Genomic DNA, 15,698 nt, shown 5'->3' with positions numbered 1-15,698 from the left:
ATCTTCTTTCCGAAATTTATATTTCTTATATGAACTTGCTCTGATTTTTCTCTACAATTTGTTATGTTCTTGAAGGATTTTAACCTGAATGTTGTCAACCATTTTAAGCATTCCAAAAGTGAATTCTTGTTTGCATAATGTTCTCTTTAAATATTTGAAACACACGATTCGTTGCTGCTCTCGTTTTGGGCGCTGCAGGTGATGCGATTGGATACCGAAATGGAAAATGGGAATTCATGAAAGATGGTCTTCGGTAGGTCCAATGGAAATGCTTGTGGATCTTTTTTGACATCATCGTTGTGATGAAAATTTGTAATCTCTTGAATGATCCACATTCGCAAATGTTGATCATTGAAAAGACTTTTCGCAGATATGAAACAACGTTATGGTAATTTTCAAAAGTTATTTCCGATTTTAATTCAATTATCTCAATATTTCTTCTTTCAATTATTCCAATAATATTATACTTCATTAAATAATATATATCAAAAAACGATTCCTAATGATCATGATCGGATAGGTTCCATTGAAAATATTGATGTCTCAGATCACTCTTCATGGAGAGTCTCTGATGACACTGTCATGTCCTCGCCACCGCAGAATCAATTCTCGCACATCATCATCATTATCAGTCCTCATCATCCTCTTCTTCGTTGATGAATTTTCATCACAAAATGACCACCATGGCCAAATATTATTATTCATGTGTGACTACAGACATGGATGGTCGTGCACCTGGATTGAAATGCATTTCATCATTGTCCATTTTGAATGGTCAATTTGAGAAATGGGATGCTCTTCCATATGATCGAGCTGGAGGTGGTTGTGGAGGATCCATGCGTTCACAACCTTGTAAGTAATTATCTAGTTTTGAAAACTAGTTTTTGTGATCATTTTTGTTGCGAGTGTGTATTATACGAATGAATGAACATGTAAAAAATTTATGTTCCTCGTGTGTGGTCAACAACGATTGTTGTGAAATGAATTTGTTACATGCAATTGTTGTGAAATGAATTGTAATTAATGTGAAAAAACTCAATGTTGAAAACTATATTTCCATTTTATTGATCTTTTTGAATCACCATGATTAAGGTGGACTTGTTTATTCGAGTGAAAAGAATCGTGAAGAATTAGTTCGAACTTCTATTGAATCAGGTCGAATCACTCACAATCATGCCACAGGTTACATGGGTGCCTTTGTATCTGCTCTTTTCACTGCCTATGCCATTGAAAACATTCATACAAAAAGTGGAGTTTTGATGGTTGGGCTGGAGCGAGTGGTGATGATTCAGTGATTATTGGCTATGATGCATTGTTGGGAAGTAATGGCGATTGGGAACAACTTGTTCATCGTGGAGTGTTGCATGGTGGAGATAATGATAGCACTGGATGTATTGCAGCCACTTGGTTTGGAGCTTTTTATGGTTTTCCTGATAAGGTAAGTGGAAGTGTGGATTGTTGGAAGGATCAGAGTTGAATTTATTCATGTTTATATTATTTGGATGAATATGTTGAACATCACCATGAATATCGTGTTGGAATGAACGACACCAATGAACAGAAATATGAGAAAAATTGGAAAAATATTGAATACTATGATCGCATTGCCAAAGTTGCCAATGAGTTGTACAACCTAAATCAAAAGCTATAAGGATTAATATTTTGAACTGTGAGCTCAGTAAATGTTTACCGCAATGACAAAACAGTCAGCTGTCATCACATCGTAAATACCAATCGTAAAAAAATGTCAACGCCACAATTCTCTCCCTCTCAAATCATGGCCGTTTCCGATGGCATGAAAAACAAACTACAGGAAGTAGCACGAACTGCCATCATGTCCGACAATGAATTAGATGAAAAAATCATTATTAGTTTTGTAGGAGCAAAATCCACTTACAAAACAGGAATTCTCTACACGCATGGAAAAAAGAAAATTCCAAAAGAGATGGAATTACCAATATATTTTGCTCACTCAAATTACATGATCAAATTGAGTGCGGATCATAAAGTGACCTTTGATCCTCGAGATTTGAGAGATGATGATGACAAGGAGGTATGATTGAACGATATATTAAATGTTTACAATTAATGATATCATTTAAATACTACAAAAGACCATTGGAATTAGAAAAGATGCATACTATTACTCCACTGGATTTGTACTCTGTTTCAATCCCTACGAAATTGAACATTTAAAAATACTCGAAAAGAAATACCTTCCTGAAATTTTAAGTGTCAAGAAGAAAGCAAAAAAGGAAATACCTTTCGTGTTGTTTGGCTTTGATTGGAATCCGAATGGACCTGTGAAAAGAAGAATCGAAGATAAAATTCCACACGATACGATTATTGCATTCGCCAAAAAAGTTGGTGAAATGACAGCTTATATTGAGCTTCCAGAAGTGAGTGTCGATTGTGTGGATTATGTGATGGATATTTTGTTGAGGACTTTGTATCAAGCTGGAGGACAATTTAGGAAGAAGGGTTTGGAAGATTCAGATTTGGAACAAATGGAAACGTATGCTGCAAAAATGAAGAAGAAGTGTATCGTTCAGTAATTATTATCAGTTCAATATATTGTTGGTTGATATCTCAAGATATTGTCATGCATGAATTTAATGTAAAATTGAATTCTCAACAATTTGAAATTCTTAAAAAGGAAAATAAAAAAAATACAAAAAAAAATTCAATTCCCGAAAAACATACATGACGTAAAAATACAAAACATTCAGCCCATCCAACCCAAAACTCTTTAAAGAATCATGAATGGAATTATAATCATATCGAGCAAAATTGGGACTCCCATTTGGAGTCGGGAATATTTTCCTAGTTTTGGACTTGGAAAATCATCATCCTCGGGAGGATTACAGCAATTGGTCGAGTCTGAAATGAATCATCATGGAATACGAGATGGCGCTCAGGGAGTTGTGGGAGATGCTTCTTCATTGGTCGGAAAAACTCAACACATTAGTGAGATGAGCGTGAGTGGCTTGTTGTATGCTTTGAAATTAAATTCGGAAATGTGTTTTAAGGAAACTGATCATGGCAATGAGGAGGAGGCTATCCAAGTGGATCGACAAGATTCACTCGTTTCCAAAGAACCAATTCATAGCAATGGGAATGAATTGCTGCTAAAAAGCTTCACCTTTGACAATTGCATCTTGTGCTTTCATGAAGAGTTCAGCAGCGATTTGTTTTGTGTGGGTTTTTTTAGAAAAAGCTTTCTAATGACCAGTGTGGTGGAGTCTTTGGAATGTGAAGATCAAGAAGTCGAGTTTGGTCACAAAATTACAAAAGCTATTTGTGACAAGTAAGTAGTCATGCATGCCTGATTGGTTTGTTTCGAAAGTTAACTATGTAATGATCAACACAGGTTTTGCATTCTGTACGGCAAAAAATTGACAGGGTCTGTCCGTAAGAGTTACAAGGGATTTATCCCTCATCTTTGTGCAATTTATCGTCACGTAGTGACCGACATTTTAGAGCAAACAATTTCTGATTGCATGTCCTATGAGCTTCAGATTGAATGGATATATGCTTGCTATGACTCAACTTCAAAGCTTATTATGCCCAATGAAACTCTTATGCCACCTCATAATGTGAACACTTCTGAAAAAACACAAAAATCAAAGTAAGTAATTATGTCCTCATATCCAATATCAACTGTTATTAATTTAAATTCAGAAAGAAAAAATCTGTCGCCATTAATCCTCAAAATCTAAGTGATCCTTCCTACATGTCAAGAATTGGTCCCATGCAATGGATTGTCAGCAATAATGCCATCTCTAAAAATTTAAATCATTCCCAAATTTACCCTCTCATTAATCAGGCCCTAACTAGCTATTCCAACTCTCTCAAAATACTTGGACAGGTGGAGCCCTGTTCTGAGTCTCAAATGATAAAAGTGAGATTAACCAAATCAGACATTAGCATGTCTCATTCTAACACAGAATACTATGTTTTCAGAAAGAGCTCAACCTTCCTTTGCTTTTCTCTGCATTCAAACATGCTAGATAGTAATATGCAATATATTATACAGGCACATTTAGACCGTTTAGACTCATTTCTGCAATCCGTGCAGCCTGATTTGGTTCTATCCAACTCTCAATCAATCAGTAACATTCTCAATTGATAGAATCAAAGGTGCCACTATGTACTTTAAGACTAAACTTCAAACAATACAAATAGTTTTCATAAAACCAATCCTCACATTCTTTTTGCATATTGATAAATTTGGCAGGATTAAAAGTTGGAGAGTTGGTCCTATCAGCAGAGTCTCTATTTGCGGCTGACTCTGAAAACAGGTAAGAATATGTCTTGACACATTTATCATACAAATGAAAATAGGATCTACATCTCTTTGACCTGGAAGCCACCGACGATGCAAAATAATGTCTCCGATACAAACAATCTCCATAACTTTTAGCTTCAGGTATACATGTATTGCGTGGTAGAGAAGGTGTAGAATCATTACGTTCCGATGATGCCACATTTTCGGATGGAGCAATACTTTCGAAACATCGCTTCAATTCTTGATGCTCTAAAGAACAAACCAATCCGCTGAATTTAAAAACAAAATCATCCAAGGTATCCAACTGTAATTTATAGGAAACTTCATCAGGAACAAGAGGCTTGTTTTTAACATCCACACATTCACCACGATCGAACAACTTGGATTCAAATTGAGGCATTTTTTAATAGTTATCGAAGAAATTTGATGACACCTCCAACAGAGCATTCTTCGTATGTTGAGGTTGCATTCAGACATTTATTCTTAAACTCTGGTTGGATGGTTAGGTCCTTTATGAAAACATGACGAAAGAATCGATTTCTTTTTTTGATTTTTAAAAAATTTAAATTTTTAAATAAAAAAATGGAGCAAACTCAAGAGTATGTCTTTGTCTTTTGCTTGTAGTTCAATCGGAATCTATTAATCCACCACAAATAATTATTTTCAATTAATACCCACAATTAAAACCTCTAAACAATTTGTCAACTACAAAAATAATAATTAATTTTGTGGATTTCAATTTAAAATTCAATATTTACGATGCTTGATCATCCCTTTATTCTTAGCTATCAAAATTTAATTTATGCAAGTGAAATATTACAACGTCAAAAAGAACAAGTAATCAAAGATATCAAAGATTTGAAAGAAAGAATTGAACTCGAAAATAAGGGAGAAGAATTTATTGACCAATTATATGTATCTCATCAAACAGTTCAACCAGTTCCAAACATCAATTTTTCCATGTATTTACAATTTTGCCAAGATAATCATATAGAATTATCTAAAGAACTGATACACGCTTTAGAAAAAGAAGACGAAACCAAACAAAGTGAAGAATACAAAGAATTAGAACGATTATTATCTAAGAAGTAATGAAATTAAGTCTTTAAAGATAATTAGAAAGAGTATTTATTCCATACACTCAGCTCGATTATATTTATTTTGAATTGACTTGTTGTTTGGCTAGTTCATTGCTGGATGTTATCTAAAGAATGTTCGGAACATCCATATATCAAACATGGCGATTCCAATAAGTTTCAAATGTTCCAATCATGAACAAGATGGTGGTAGTGAAATATGCATGACATACCTTCATGAAGGAAAAGCATTAAAGAATTCAAAATATTTTTTTATTAAAAAATGTTAAAGAACCTTTTGCGTCCATCATCATTCTCTCGATTTTGTAGCAGCCTCGGCTCCAAATCATCATCAATTATTGCTTCCTCAGCATCATCATCATCATCAATATATTTCAATAGTATTGCACAGAGTGCTCGTTTATTTCATTCTTCAATAACAACATGTGCTGGAGGCGCTGCTGAAGAATCCATTCTCGGTACAAAACCAACACTCATGAAGGAGGGTTTCAAGTTGTCCGAGCTAGAAAGAAAACCTAGAATCAGCCATAGAGAAAGAAAACGAAGAAGATTGGTGGCCATTGAAAAGGCAAAGAGAGCAACCACTGGTGCTCCAAGCCTGCAAGATGAAATTTACAACAAGAGACCTGTGGTCGAATTTCCAAATCGTTATTTTGCTCTCTATCTTCCTTCCGTTGTCAATAAGACTTCAAAAGTTGTTTTTCATGTGCCAATGGATTACACAAAGCCAGAAATTAAGGAATATTTAGAAACATATTATGGACTCAGTATTAAATCTGTTGCCACCATAATTACACAAGGGCGACTCAAACGTAGTAGAAAAGTGAGAGGAAAATTCGATAAGGAACCCGACATCAAGAAGGCAATTGTAACTTTGAATGAGCCTGTTGATTTAGGTTTCAGTGATGAGTTGAAGATTGAATTATCTAGACACTACGACAAACGTTTGAACGCTAAAATCAAGGAAGCACGAGCAGCTGCAGAGAAGATGAAGGATGAAGGAGCAGATATGCCTGAAGGCTCGGAGGAAGAGCAAATGAAACAACTCGAAGAAGCCCATCGTCAAATGGAAGAAGCCAAAGCCAGAGTGAAACAAAACAAACCAGAATCAGAATCTGTCGAAGTGAAGGACAAGTAACACAATCCATCAACCAACACGCAAGAGGAATGATAATAAATTTTCAACACATGTTTCATCGATTCATTTGAAAACAAAAGTTCCAATTTCATATGAAAGCTGAGTGTGTGAGTTGAACAGGATGATGATGAATTCATCCTAATGGCAATCATGTATCTTCACTTGACTTCAAGTCATCATCCCGTCTTCTTTCCGCCATCACAAAAAGTTTGCATAAAAATTTAAAAAAAAAGACTCGTATCTCCTCTTTCATTCTGAAACCATCCACAACCCGAGCATCATCATGTCCAAAATTAACGGCATTGAAACAGAATGGACTATTCTGCAAAGACAACATGGTAATTTACCTGAAGCTCTAGAGGAAAAGGAACAAGATAAAGTTGTTTACTTTAAGAGTGCCAGCGAGGAATTTGAAAACAAATTATCGGAAGCCTCACTCGAACAATTGCAACAAATTGAACAAGACAAATATTTAGATCAAGAAGAGGATGATCTTCTTCAACAAATTAAAGCTAAACGATTGCAAGAGCTCAAACAAAAACAATTGGCAAACAAGTTCGGAGGTGTAAAGGACATTTCTGCAACAGAATATGTGAAGGAGGTTTGCGAAAATCCAGGAAAAGGTGTCTATGTGTTGGTTCATTTGTATGCTCCAGCTAGAGAGGAATGCAAGATTTTGGATGATCGTTTGCAAACACTCTCCCAAAAATTCCTTGATATCAAATTCGTTCGTGTTCGAGGAAGCGCAGCCATTCCAAACTTTCCTGATAGTAATTGCCCAACACTTTTGATTTATAGAAATGGTAATAACTTGGGTCAATTCGTTGGATTGGGTAAGATTGGTGGTCGAGAAATGACAGCTGCTGATTTGGAATGGATTTTGGCACAATTCGGAGTTCTTAAAACTGACATGAAAAAGCCACCATCTGCTCGCGTTGCTGGAGATACCGGATTTAAATTTACTGGTGACTTCTCAAGCACAGTTGGATCCTCCTCCTCGAATAGAAGATCTGCATTTGACTTGGATGATGACAATGATGACGATTATTAATATTTAGTTAACTTTCCATCATTTGTGACCGTGCTATTTACAGTTTGGTACACAATTATTTATTTATTTTACACTCTCAAGAACAATTCTAGATGCACAAAACTAGTAGTTGAATTAATCATGACTCCATCGAGAAATGATATTAAAAGTAAAATACACTTTCATGCAAAAGAGATGACAAGATTCCTTTCATGAACAAAGAGTAGAAACAAGCAATATTGCACTGTTTAGTGACACGAAAATTATTTACAATTAGGGCTTAGTTTTCTTTTGAGCAGGTTGAAAGTTTGGAGGGGACGAACTAACCACTTCATTTGGTCTTTTTGGTCTTTGAAACACTGGAGGTGTATTTCCACTTGGAGTTGTTGACGATGTCATCTGGGTTGGTGGTCTTTGAAATACAGGTGGTGTTGCTGCACTTCCATCGTGGGAATTCATAACTGAACCATCCAAATCAATGTCATCATCCAATTGAAGATTGGCTTCCTCTTGCTTTACTGGATGATTCATCAATGGTTGACTAATCTCTACTGATGCAGATATCGATTCCAATTGTTGCTGTGTAGGAGTGAGGGAAGGAGATGGCATTGCTTGCGAAGGTGACCCAGAAGGATTTTGTGAAAAATAAGGATTCACAGGTTTTGGCTGGTTGTTTGGTTGATTCTTCTTCATTTGTGGCTTGCTAATTTGTTTGATATGTTCACGATCGTAAATAGTCAATCCCAATGCATTACCAAAGTTTTTGAGAGCTCTTTTTAAACCATCACTCACTGCCGATTTCTTTGCTTGCTCATAGGCAGCTCCTTTACCTTTTTGATTATCACTTGTTCCGTATCCGATATCTTCATGAAATGATCCATCCTTTAAACTCACTCTAACGATAGCCGATACTCCACAGTTGAATTTGCCTTGTGATGTTTCCTCTATATAATCGTTATTAATTTCCATAATGCTTGAAGACCATCCGTTAAATCCGAAAATTAAATTTGCCAATTCTATTGCTCGCCACGTTTCAATATAGTGAACATCACGGCCATTTGGACCTGGTCGTTTTGAAATGGAATCACTGTCTAGCTTTTTCAATAATTCTCTCTGAAGGAAATCTCGTTCTTCCAAAGAGTACTGGTAATTTCCAAAACTACCAGAAAGTGATTTTTGATCACCTTTTTGCTATCCTCCGATGACATGATGATGAGGTTCCTAGAGAGCCGAAGATGGGAATTGAATGGTGATCGAGTTCAAAGGAATGATGATATTTTTTTTTGCAACTTTGTTCTTTTTTTTATTCTTCCAAAGAGTGGAAGTGAATATTTCCACTTTTTCTTTGCATTTAACACATACTTACAATGTGATAGTGAAATTTGATCTCCTCTGTTTCAGTCTCGAGAATCTAGAGGAGAAAAAAAACAAACATGATCCTTAATACTTGCCTAAATGTGTTTATCTTCACCATGTTTATTGATAATCTTCAAATACATTGTAATTGAGAAATCATTGATTTGAGAAAGAGCCTTTGAATATTTGTTACAAGTACAGGACTAGACATAATAGGACCAATTCCAAAACAGCGGAATAAAAAACAGAAAAGGTAATTATTAAAATTGAGCTCCCTTGTTTCGTTTCGCCTATTCTCGATCAAAAAGAAAATAATGTCGTGTTGTAGCTGCGAAAATACCTCTTGTTGCAACAACAATCCCACAACCACCGTAGCATCCACAACCTCTTCATCGGATCATCATCCTTCCCACATCATCACTCCAAAAGACCAATCCGGTTTGCAATACCAATCTTCCGATGCTGTCTATAAGAGTGTTCAGGAATATTATGGAAAGGTATTGAGTACGACCAATGATTTGAAAACTTCGGCGTGTTGCACTCCCTCCTCAGGCCTTCATCCGATCATGAAAGCTCTTCTCTCAAAAATTCCTGATGAAGTGATGAGTAAATATTATGGATGTGGTTCACCACTGCCTCTTGGTGGTATTCGTGGACGTACGGTTTTAGATCTCGGAAGTGGTAGCGGAAGAGATGTGTATTTGGCTTCCATGCTTGTCGGAAAGAGTGGTAAATGTGTGGGAGTGGACATGACAGAGGAACAGCTCGAGGTAGCGAGAAGAAATATTGATCAATTAAAGAAATCCTTTGGAGAGGATGATGTGGCAACTATGGAATTCAAGAAAGGGTTTATTGAAGATTTAAAACAAGCTGGAATTGAAGAGAATTCTATTGATATTGTCATTTCAAATTGTGTGGTGAATTTGTCTCCTGATAAGGAAGCTGTTTTGAATGGAGTTTATAATTCCCTTAAATTTGGTGGAGAATTTATTTTCTCGGATGTTTATTGTGACAGAAGATTATCCTCTGAGGTTCGCAGTCATGAGCTGTTGTTTGGCGAGTGTATTGCTGGGGCGTTATATATCAATGACTTTATTGCATTGTGTAAGAAGATTGGTTTTACTGATCCTCGTGAGGTCACTCTCTCAGAAATCAAGATTCACGATTTCAGAATGAAAGAAATACTTGGAAATGCAAAATTCTATTCCGTAACATATCGTTTATTTAAACTTGATGATTTAGAACCTCAATGTGAAGACTATGGACAAGTGGCTATTTACAGAGGAGGAGCCAACGGAATGGATGAAGCATACAAGCATGCCTATGTATTGGATGGAAAGCACGTGTTTGAGAGAAATAGACCAGTATTGGTATGTGGAAATACAGCAAGTATGCTGTCAAAGCCTTCATGGTTGGCACCTTATTTTGAAATCATTGGAGATCGATCAGTTCATTATGGCATGTTTGATTGCTCCAAAGGAGGCTCCTCTCAAAGATGTGAAACCAACAGTGACGCAAGCAGTTGCTCAGGTAGCTCCTGTTGTTAACAGCGGAAGATTTCTTAGTTTTGTAAATGTGTGAAGGGAGACTTTTTCCTCAAATCACAAAGAACAAATGAGGATACGGTTTTCGCAAAATCAATTTGGATGAACTCTTTATTTACAAAACTCGCAAAATTGTTAGGGACAAAAATTGGAAAATTTGACGCCTCAAAGTGAGCGTACCATATTAAGGTTTGACAGTAAGTCATTCACACTCAGTAAATCAAAATTGTTTGGAGAAATCATTCGCAAAATAACATCTACCACTTCTGTCTTGTATTGGTAGTGTTTTGTTAAACGAGCAGCTAAAGCTTCTCTCACGCTGATCTCGTCGAGATCTTGCTGTTCATAGAGTTGAGACAATATGACTTCCTTGTCTCGGCTACAAAGTTGATATAATGTAACACCCAAGTGGAAAATTTCGCCAGCAATCTTGTGATCGACATTGTTGTTGTTGTCACTGGATCTTGTTTCAGAAAAGGTTTCACACAAAGTAGAAATTTTCTTGGATGGAATGACAAATCGTTTGTCTCGACTCGATCGAGTCAAGCTTGGTGATTTCCATCCAAAGTCAGATAAGGCAATCTTAATTTCATTCTCATCATCGTTAAAGGAACGAATCAAAATATTATGTGGTCGTATATGACCATGAAGTTGCTTCTCCGGTAAATGTTGAAGGGCGTGACACACCTGAGCAATCACTTGTTGAACCATTTCATCCGATAAAAACAATCCTTCCTCCTCCAAGAAGGTTTGTAAATCTCCCAATTCAATATATTCCATCTCAATGGCCACTGTATTTTCTCCCACCAAACACACATCATAGATTTGCACAAAACATTCGTGTGAGTTGGTCATGGATCGAATCTTCTCCATCGTGTCCACCAATTGTTTCGCATGTATTGCATTCTCAGCCTGAATGAGTCTCAACACTCGTCGTGTCGTCGAGTCATGTTCCGAGTATTTCACTTGATACAAGGAAGAGTGAGGAGGTTTTCGACTCATTCTCTCCACACTTTCAAATTTGGCCATAAAGTGTTCTTGTACTTGCCAATTGAATTCAAATTCCATCTTGGCAACTCCACCACTACCTGGAGAAGGCACATGAGGTGGTTGAGCGAGAGCGAGAATGGAAGAGCCTCTTCGTTTCCGAGGTTTGCTGCAACCTGAAGAAGAAGAAGAAGATGTGGTTTTCCAATAGGAAGGCATACGGAAGGTGTGTTGATTCGGAGAAGGATGATGAGAAGAGGTGGTCGTTGTTGTTGTCGTTGTTGTTGCCCAAGGTGGTCTCAGAACTCCATCGGTAATCTCTAACAAGGTGGCAAAGTTACAATCAAAGAGAGGATTGTGTTGGGTGATCCATTCATGATCGTTTTCATCATAGATGGTGGAATTCTTATTGTTGTTGTTGGAAGAAGCCTTTCCATCCGATGATGATGAGGAAATGGATTTTGCTTTTACGGTATGATGGTTGGTGGCGATCTTGACCATCAATTTCTTCATGAGGTTCGTCATTTTGAGTTTTGGTAATTCTAACGTTATTCTCCGGGAAGAATCAAGGTTTGGATATCATGCAGAGTCTTCTTTGTGTGAAAGAGAGAATTAAAAAACTTTTGTCGACAGTTCAAGTGGTGGTTTTGTTTTTTTCTCAGAGAAATCCTCTTCAGTGGAACGTTTGACATTTATGAGTGTCCCGAGAAGAAGAAACACTGAAGAGGATTTCGGAGTTTATTCGAATCAACAACACTCCTTTGCAAAATATCCAGCAATCGGAGGAGCAGTAAAAATAACATGGAGTGTTTCAATCACAAAATCGACCAGAACAGGTTGCGAAAAAAAATGACAGTTGAAAGCTCAGATTGGTGTGGAAGTTTCCATTTTTGAAACAGAGGTGTCCATAAAACTGAAAGTGCTCATTACTGGGCTCATATCATGTGGTAGGGACTTGAGTTTCTATGCAAATTCAATGATTCGACTTGCGTTGTTGTTAGTTCTTTGTTACAGGTCCGAAAATTGGATCATGCAACATCAAGTTTCATTTAGATTCCAATCCGGGATATTAAATTCTTGAATTTGTTCATTTCAAGATATTTTCAAAAATGATTGCTCATTTACAGTAATTTTTTTAAACACTGTTTCAAAAGTCTTTCGCACCAGCATTGTATTTAGTCACGAAAATTGTGTTTGCTTTTTTGCTTCTTTTAAACAACACGAACCAAACGCAAGATTATTTTCAATGTTCTAATTTGGCAAGTCATGGATTGAGTTGGATCTTTTGAACCACGGATGTTCCACAAACTATATTCTTTCACATATTTCTATGGAATTCCATGAATGTTAGTCTTGGGAAGTTTTATTCTTCTCAAAATTCATTGAATGACGACTATTTCCATACCTTCATCAACCATTGAAATTCACAAAAGTCTTTTCACAGCTTTTATCAAATTCTCAAATAATTTGTCAAGTGGCAAGTTGGGTCCCAAAGATTCGATGACTGGAAGAATTCGACATGCAAATTTGGAAGGTTCTTTATCATTCAATTTTAGATCCTGAATTAAGAGACATATATCGACAGGAATACTCACGACTGGATCCCTTCATAAGAAGACTCACTAAGCTGGTTGTCATTAAAAGCATCTTTTTCAAGTCAATTCAAAAAACGTCAATTAGGATTTCAAAATGTAAGAGTGACTTTCTCAATAAATGAACAATTAATTGAGATCAATCGTTTTCTTGTCTCTCTCGTCCATATCAATCAGGATTCAAAATAATTTCCACTTTTTTCGAGAAAAATGTCCACAACTTCCAACTCAACCTCTTCTTCTTTCTCGTGATGCAGTGTTGTGAGAGGGTGTCATGATACCTCTCTTGAGAATCATTGTAGAAAATCAAGACAGAGGCTCTGACATTGAAACGTTGCGTTTGGCAACTTGGACACTTTCGAATTTGTGTCGACATGAACCATTGCCTGAATTGGAGCAAGTTTCACCATGCATTCCTGTGGTAGCTCCATTATTGTACGATGGAGATGTGGAAGTATTGACAGATGCTTGTTGGACCATGTGTTATTTGTCAGATGGATCAGAGAATGAGGAACGTATTGAGGCGGTGCTTCAGTCTCATGTGGCACCACGATTGGAGGAATTATTGTTACACTCTTCCACAAGTGTGATAGCACCTGCTTTGCGAGTCATTGGGAATATAGCGACAGGAAATATTCTGCAAACTCGAACTCTTGTCAAGCTTGGTGTGTTGCCTATTCTTGGTTCTCTTGCAATACATCCAAAGAAATCAATTTCGTTGGAGGCTTGTTGGACGATTTCGAACATTACAGCAGGAAATGCAGAAGATATACAAGCAGTGATTGATGCCCATATTATTCCTTCCTTAATGAAACATATTGAAACACCAATTGCTCCAAATTGTGAAAAGTCAAACCATGAAGCCATTTGGGCTCTTTTGAATGCAATTACTGGTGGAACCACTGAACAGATTATTTATATCGTGGAGAAAGAAAGCGTTTGTGTTGAGGTGTTTTGTGACGTGTTATTGAACACCAATGACATCAACGACGACAAAATGCGAAGTGAAGCACTGCAAGCACTTTCAAACATTGTTCGAGCATGCCGTGAAAAAGGAGCCAGTAGTTGTTATGAAGAAATCATTGAACAGAAAGGATTATGGCACCATGTCATGTATAACAATTTCAGAGGAACATTAGGCTACGAAAAGACGTTTATGGATAATTTAAGAAAACCCAGGTCAGGTAGCTTGTTTGACGCTGACATTTCTCTCAAGGATGAAATGGAAGATGATTAAGATGTAAAGGACGTACCAACAACGCAAGTTGGTTTTGCTTGAGCGTACGTTTTACAAGCAATTTTGACAACCAGATTCCCATTTAAGGAGTATTGCAACCAAGGCGGAATTTGGTTTGTCCTGTTCTTTGGATTTGTAAGAGAATTAGATATTGATATTAATTGTGGTAAATGGTGTTTCTTTACATGGACCATGATCCACAATGATAGTGAAATATAATACAATAAAATTATTTACTTGTTCAATAATTTTAAAGATCTAGAGAGGGTTTGCTTGGTAATTCCACTCACACCCTCCATGCTATCCAAATTAATATCCTTAATTTGTTCTTTTTCTCCAATAATTAAAATACAAACGGCAGCTATTGTCGCTGGACTTTTACCAATTAATGCCTTAGCCATCTCATCATCTGGAATGGTCATTAATTTCTCAATAAATTCCAAAATTTGATATTTGACTTTGGTAGATAATTTCAAATCATCGGCAAATTTCTCAACATAGGATTGAGGTGAGTTGTACTTCTCTGTTTGAATTAATTGTCTTGTATCTGAATCCTTATTAATCAAAGAGATCCACGAGTTCAATGATTTCAGTTTCACTTGCAACAAGACAGAATATTCTTTGAGTGTTTTTGCAATTCCCTCTGCCTTGAGTCCACAATACAAACATGCACCAATACATTCAGATAGAGTCTTCTTATTCAACTTGTGTTTGTGATTGGTATACAAAATTTTCAATAATTGTTTCACTCGAAATGTATACTTGGATTCCAACTTCAACTTGTTCAAAATAATATCCGAAATCTTTGTAAAACCCTCAAAAAGAAACTCTCTTTCCAAATTTTTCGAACCTAGTTTGATGAATTGTTTGTCTCTATGATTTGCAATTTGTGTTCCTAATGTTAAATCTCCAACATTTTCGCCATTACTATTCCTACTACTCGTTGTTGTCATCATCACGACTGTATTTTCATCCATATCAAACAATGATTGTCCCACTCGTGAATGTGAGGAACTTTCACTACTATACTGTGCATTCTCATCCTGATGGAAATCTCTCTTTTCTTCCTCATTCCAATCAATGAGATGATTCGTCACCACAAGTCCACACGCCCGACACACCATCGTACCCTCGGAACGATCCTGCAAGACATTTTCATCACTCTCGCATTTGGTACAGAGTAGTGGATTGAACATGGAATGTTTTTGAAGCATTAATTGAATTCGGAAGGAATAATTAAAGTGGGAGGAAGAGGGAGGAGTTGGTTGAGCATGTTGAGAAGATAAATACCTCGGAGGCCGGAAACTACTAGGAATGATTGGATCGGGCATTACCGTGGTCGTTGAGGTCCTGCTGGTTGTTGTGGTTGTTGGAAGAGGAACTTGGGAAGATGACGGAAGAGAGGATCGATCATCCTGCATTTCTTGAT

At 36.7% G+C, this 15,698-nt stretch overlaps 11 protein-coding genes across 11 annotated transcripts; 8 read left to right on the top strand and 3 right to left on the bottom strand.

Moving 5' to 3' along the window:
• Positions 1-674: 674 nt before the first annotated feature.
• On the top strand, positions 675-1,651 carry FDP41_006447 (uncharacterized protein; the record flags this gene model as incomplete). Its single annotated transcript, XM_044710083.1, has 4 exons — positions 675-852; positions 1,093-1,199; positions 1,250-1,438; positions 1,562-1,651. 4 exons carry the CDS (start codon positions 675-677, stop codon positions 1,649-1,651), a joined length of 564 nt encoding a protein of 187 aa, XP_044559128.1.
• Positions 1,652-1,744: 93 nt separating this feature from the next.
• FDP41_006446 (uncharacterized protein) lies at positions 1,745-2,555 on the top strand (the record flags this gene model as incomplete). Its single annotated transcript, XM_044710082.1, has 2 exons — positions 1,745-2,053; positions 2,115-2,555. 2 exons carry the CDS (start codon positions 1,745-1,747, stop codon positions 2,553-2,555), a joined length of 750 nt encoding a protein of 249 aa, XP_044559127.1.
• Positions 2,556-2,759: 204 nt separating this feature from the next.
• FDP41_006445 (uncharacterized protein) lies at positions 2,760-4,129 on the top strand (the record flags this gene model as incomplete). The annotated part of the gene is made up of 3 exons (XM_044710081.1): positions 2,760-3,307; positions 3,371-3,628; positions 3,682-4,129. 3 exons carry the CDS (start codon positions 2,760-2,762, stop codon positions 4,127-4,129), a joined length of 1,254 nt encoding a protein of 417 aa, XP_044559126.1.
• A 741-nt stretch (positions 4,130-4,870) lies between these two features.
• Positions 4,871-5,380, top strand: FDP41_006444 (uncharacterized protein; the record flags this gene model as incomplete). Its single annotated transcript, XM_044710080.1, has 2 exons — positions 4,871-4,887; positions 5,074-5,380. 2 exons carry the CDS (start codon positions 4,871-4,873, stop codon positions 5,378-5,380), a joined length of 324 nt encoding a protein of 107 aa, XP_044559125.1.
• Positions 5,381-5,647: 267 nt separating this feature from the next.
• Positions 5,648-6,523, top strand: FDP41_006443 (uncharacterized protein; the record flags this gene model as incomplete). Its single annotated transcript, XM_044710079.1, has 1 exon — positions 5,648-6,523. The coding sequence occupies one exon, from the start codon at positions 5,648-5,650 to the stop codon at positions 6,521-6,523; it is 876 nt and encodes a 291-aa protein (XP_044559124.1).
• Positions 6,524-6,806: 283 nt separating this feature from the next.
• Positions 6,807-7,574, top strand: FDP41_006442 (uncharacterized protein; the record flags this gene model as incomplete). Its single annotated transcript, XM_044710078.1, has 1 exon — positions 6,807-7,574. The coding sequence occupies one exon, from the start codon at positions 6,807-6,809 to the stop codon at positions 7,572-7,574; it is 768 nt and encodes a 255-aa protein (XP_044559123.1).
• Positions 7,575-7,826: 252 nt separating this feature from the next.
• FDP41_006441 (uncharacterized protein) lies at positions 7,827-8,522 on the bottom strand (the record flags this gene model as incomplete). The annotated part of the gene is made up of 1 exon (XM_044710077.1): positions 7,827-8,522. One exon carries the CDS (start codon positions 8,520-8,522, stop codon positions 7,827-7,829), a length of 696 nt encoding a protein of 231 aa, XP_044559122.1.
• Positions 8,523-9,223: 701 nt separating this feature from the next.
• On the top strand, positions 9,224-10,456 carry FDP41_006440 (uncharacterized protein; the record flags this gene model as incomplete). Its single annotated transcript, XM_044710076.1, has 1 exon — positions 9,224-10,456. One exon carries the CDS (start codon positions 9,224-9,226, stop codon positions 10,454-10,456), a length of 1,233 nt encoding a protein of 410 aa, XP_044559121.1.
• Positions 10,457-10,618: 162 nt separating this feature from the next.
• Positions 10,619-11,941, bottom strand: FDP41_006439 (uncharacterized protein; the record flags this gene model as incomplete). The annotated part of the gene is made up of 1 exon (XM_044710074.1): positions 10,619-11,941. The coding sequence occupies one exon, from the start codon at positions 11,939-11,941 to the stop codon at positions 10,619-10,621; it is 1,323 nt and encodes a 440-aa protein (XP_044559120.1).
• A 1,365-nt stretch (positions 11,942-13,306) lies between these two features.
• FDP41_006438 (uncharacterized protein) lies at positions 13,307-14,269 on the top strand (the record flags this gene model as incomplete). Its single annotated transcript, XM_044710073.1, has 1 exon — positions 13,307-14,269. The coding sequence occupies one exon, from the start codon at positions 13,307-13,309 to the stop codon at positions 14,267-14,269; it is 963 nt and encodes a 320-aa protein (XP_044559119.1).
• A 233-nt stretch (positions 14,270-14,502) lies between these two features.
• On the bottom strand, positions 14,503-15,690 carry FDP41_006437 (uncharacterized protein; the record flags this gene model as incomplete). The annotated part of the gene is made up of 1 exon (XM_044710072.1): positions 14,503-15,690. One exon carries the CDS (start codon positions 15,688-15,690, stop codon positions 14,503-14,505), a length of 1,188 nt encoding a protein of 395 aa, XP_044559118.1.
• Between the last annotated feature and the right edge of the window lie 8 nt (positions 15,691-15,698).

Source organism: Naegleria fowleri (genome assembly GCF_008403515.1).
Source record: "Naegleria fowleri strain ATCC 30894 chromosome Unknown tig52, whole genome shotgun sequence".
Taxonomy (NCBI): Eukaryota; Heterolobosea; class Eutetramitea; order Acrasida; family Naegleriidae; genus Naegleria; species Naegleria fowleri.
The sequence above is the reverse complement of the archived record's forward strand: the minus strand, read 5'-3'. Positions and strand labels throughout refer to the sequence as shown.